The sequence below is a fragment of the Austrofundulus limnaeus genome, unplaced genomic scaffold, assembly GCF_001266775.1.
Source record: "Austrofundulus limnaeus strain Quisiro unplaced genomic scaffold, Austrofundulus_limnaeus-1.0 Scaffold61, whole genome shotgun sequence".
Classification (NCBI taxonomy): Eukaryota; Metazoa; Chordata; class Actinopteri; order Cyprinodontiformes; family Rivulidae; genus Austrofundulus; species Austrofundulus limnaeus.
The window spans coordinates 2,077,241-2,079,784 of record NW_013952463.1 but is presented as its reverse complement, the minus strand read 5'-3'; the positions used below and the strand labels follow the sequence as shown (position 1 = coordinate 2,079,784).

At 37.9% G+C, this 2,544-nt stretch overlaps 1 protein-coding gene across 1 annotated transcript in view; it reads right to left on the bottom strand.

Moving 5' to 3' along the window:
* The window catches only part of LOC106518485 (SLIT and NTRK-like protein 3), a 29,084-nt gene that overhangs the window by 19,559 nt on the left and 6,981 nt on the right, over nt 1-2,544 (bottom strand). Inside the window, exon 5 of the mRNA XM_014009797.1 lies at nt 218-437. Coding sequence (XP_013865251.1) covers nt 218-437 — 220 coding nt within the window. The remainder of the gene's footprint in view (nt 1-217; nt 438-2,544) is intronic.

The window sequence follows — 2,544 nt, the reverse complement described above, 5'->3', positions numbered from 1 at the left end:
TTTAAATGCAGCTGGGGCTTGATCCAAGATTTCTACTTGCTTTATTTGATTCATTAAGCTCTGATCGTATAGTAAACCGTGTGTTGGCAGTCTATTAGTTCTTTTAAATCCACACCAAATGCTCACGCATGACTTGGCAGATTAGAAAAGTTTGTTCCACGCAGCCGCCTGCGTCGGTCGGTAAATAGAGTCAGTGATTTATGGGTTTTGCACTCACCTGCACCAGTCCTTTGAGGTGTTCCAGCACTCCCTCCATGGGAAGCTGCAGGAGGTGATTGTTTCTCAGGTTGAGCCGAGCCAGACTGACTCTGGAGAACACGCCGAGCGGGAGGCTTCGCAACAGGTTGGCGTTAAGAAACAACAATTGGAGGGAGGGCATGGAGTCAAAGGTGCCAGGATCTACCTCACGGATCTCATTGTACTCGAAATAAAGGTATCTAAAGCCAGGAGAGAGAAGAGATCAGTACCAAGTGAGTTTCTGTGAGTTTAAAGAGCTGTGGAATAAGAAAAGATAAATGGTTCAGTGGTTATGTTCACTAAACTGCTCAGGAATTTGCGATAACTATTATATATGCTGTTAATAAAGTAACACCGCTGCATTAAGTCATGACAATGTAATGAACAGATAAAACCATAGCAGTTCTTGACTAAATCACAATTGTTTTACCTTATTTTTATGAGTTACCGAGTTGTAGCTGTTTTAGTCAAACCTCAAAAGCACAATCTTAACGTTAGAAGGTGTTTGCTCATAAATCACGTGCTCAACTCTCAGTAAGAGAGCATAGCAAATCTTAGCCCAATATCTTTAAACTTGACTGAGTTATACCCACTTTTGTGTTGACTAATGGTGATTAGCTGTGGCGACCAACTTGAATTGAATTGACTCCAAAATCGAATCAGTTGTGGATGTACACCCAGTCGTTACTGGCTGAAGTATTCGCTAAAACCCATCCAGTGGTTGTTGACTCCAACACTTGACACTAAAATTTTAAGCAAAGATTTTTCATAATGTGCAGCACTTTTTCACTGCCGATACGATACTGATATTGCAGTCTTGAGTGTTGGCCAATACAGATATTGACATGATACGATATTAGAAAGATTCACGCGTACTTTTATTAATTTAGTAATGTGAAATCTCACCAAGTCTTGATCAAGTCAAACACTGAACAATAGTAAACAACAGCAGGCATGAGAAAAACTGACCCATTTATTATTAACCAATGGGCTACATAAATTTTTAACTTAAACCTAAGAATTTTTTACAATTACATAAAATAAATAAAAAGGAGTGTTCATATCAGAGATATTAGATGCAGCCCAATATAATCCAATATTAATTTTTTGGCTGTTGGACTGATGTCCGATATTGATATCGGATTGAGACGCCCCTAAGCACTTAGAGCAGGGGTCTCCAACCTTTTTGTCCTWAAGAGCTACTTTCACAAAATGAAATTGTCTGAGAGCTACTCTTTAAACTTAATCTTAAACCATTGTAATAAGCTTGTTTTCCACAAAAAACATTGTCTTCAATTCACATGAAACTACCACGAATAACACTGAATTTACATGAATGTGCTTCAACCAAGGGGAAGGGACATCTTATAGATGGATTGGAATTAAATGAAAGTTTGTTTGCCCAGTGACAAATAAAATTTTGCTTCTCCTAATTTTTCATAAGCACTGAAGAGCTACTTTAAATGAGCTCAGGAGCTACCGGTTGGAGACCCCTGACTTAGAGTATACTGTATGTGAATGACTCTCTGCTACAACTGCACTGAATTGTGGCTCAATATTTATAAGACTGAATGAATTGCAGCCCTTTTGTGTTTTTCAAAGTCATTTATCTGTGGTCATCAAGTTTGATCCACAAGTTATTTAGTTGTAGAAGCACATCCAATAATAATTTCCTGAAAGTCTCAGTCTGGAGCAGTTCACGAGTGATTTTTGCTAACAGACAGATAGGGTTGACTCTGCTGCCATCCTGCATGTTCTCCTTGTTCCTCGGCTCCAACACACCTGATTTAAATAAATGGGTAATTAACAGAGAGAGCGTAAAGAGGTCGTTCAATCACAGAATCAGCTGTGTTGGAGCAGGGGAATAAGTAAAACATGCAGGATAGTGGCCCTCTAGGACCAGGACTTGACACCCCTCCCCCCAAACTAAGCTCTCGTGAGGTTTGTTAGTGCTCAGAATAGATGATGGCAATAAGTTTCAGCTACTACCACATCACAGTTTAAGACGAAATCTATAAAATTGACTGATTTACAGTCATTTTTGTGTGCGTTTGTGGCAGCCATCTTGAATCAGGTTATTCTAAAAGTCATGTTGTAGATGTGCATCCTAACATTTTTTTCTGCTGCAGATAATAATAAAATACAACTTTATTTCTAAAGCACTTTAAAACAACCTCGTTGGCCAAAGTGTTGTACATGATTAAAACATACACAAAACAACAAACTAAGTAAAATGAGTCAATATCATAAAAAAAAAAAAAAAAAAAAAAAAAAGAAACAACACAAAAAATACATCTTTATTAATAA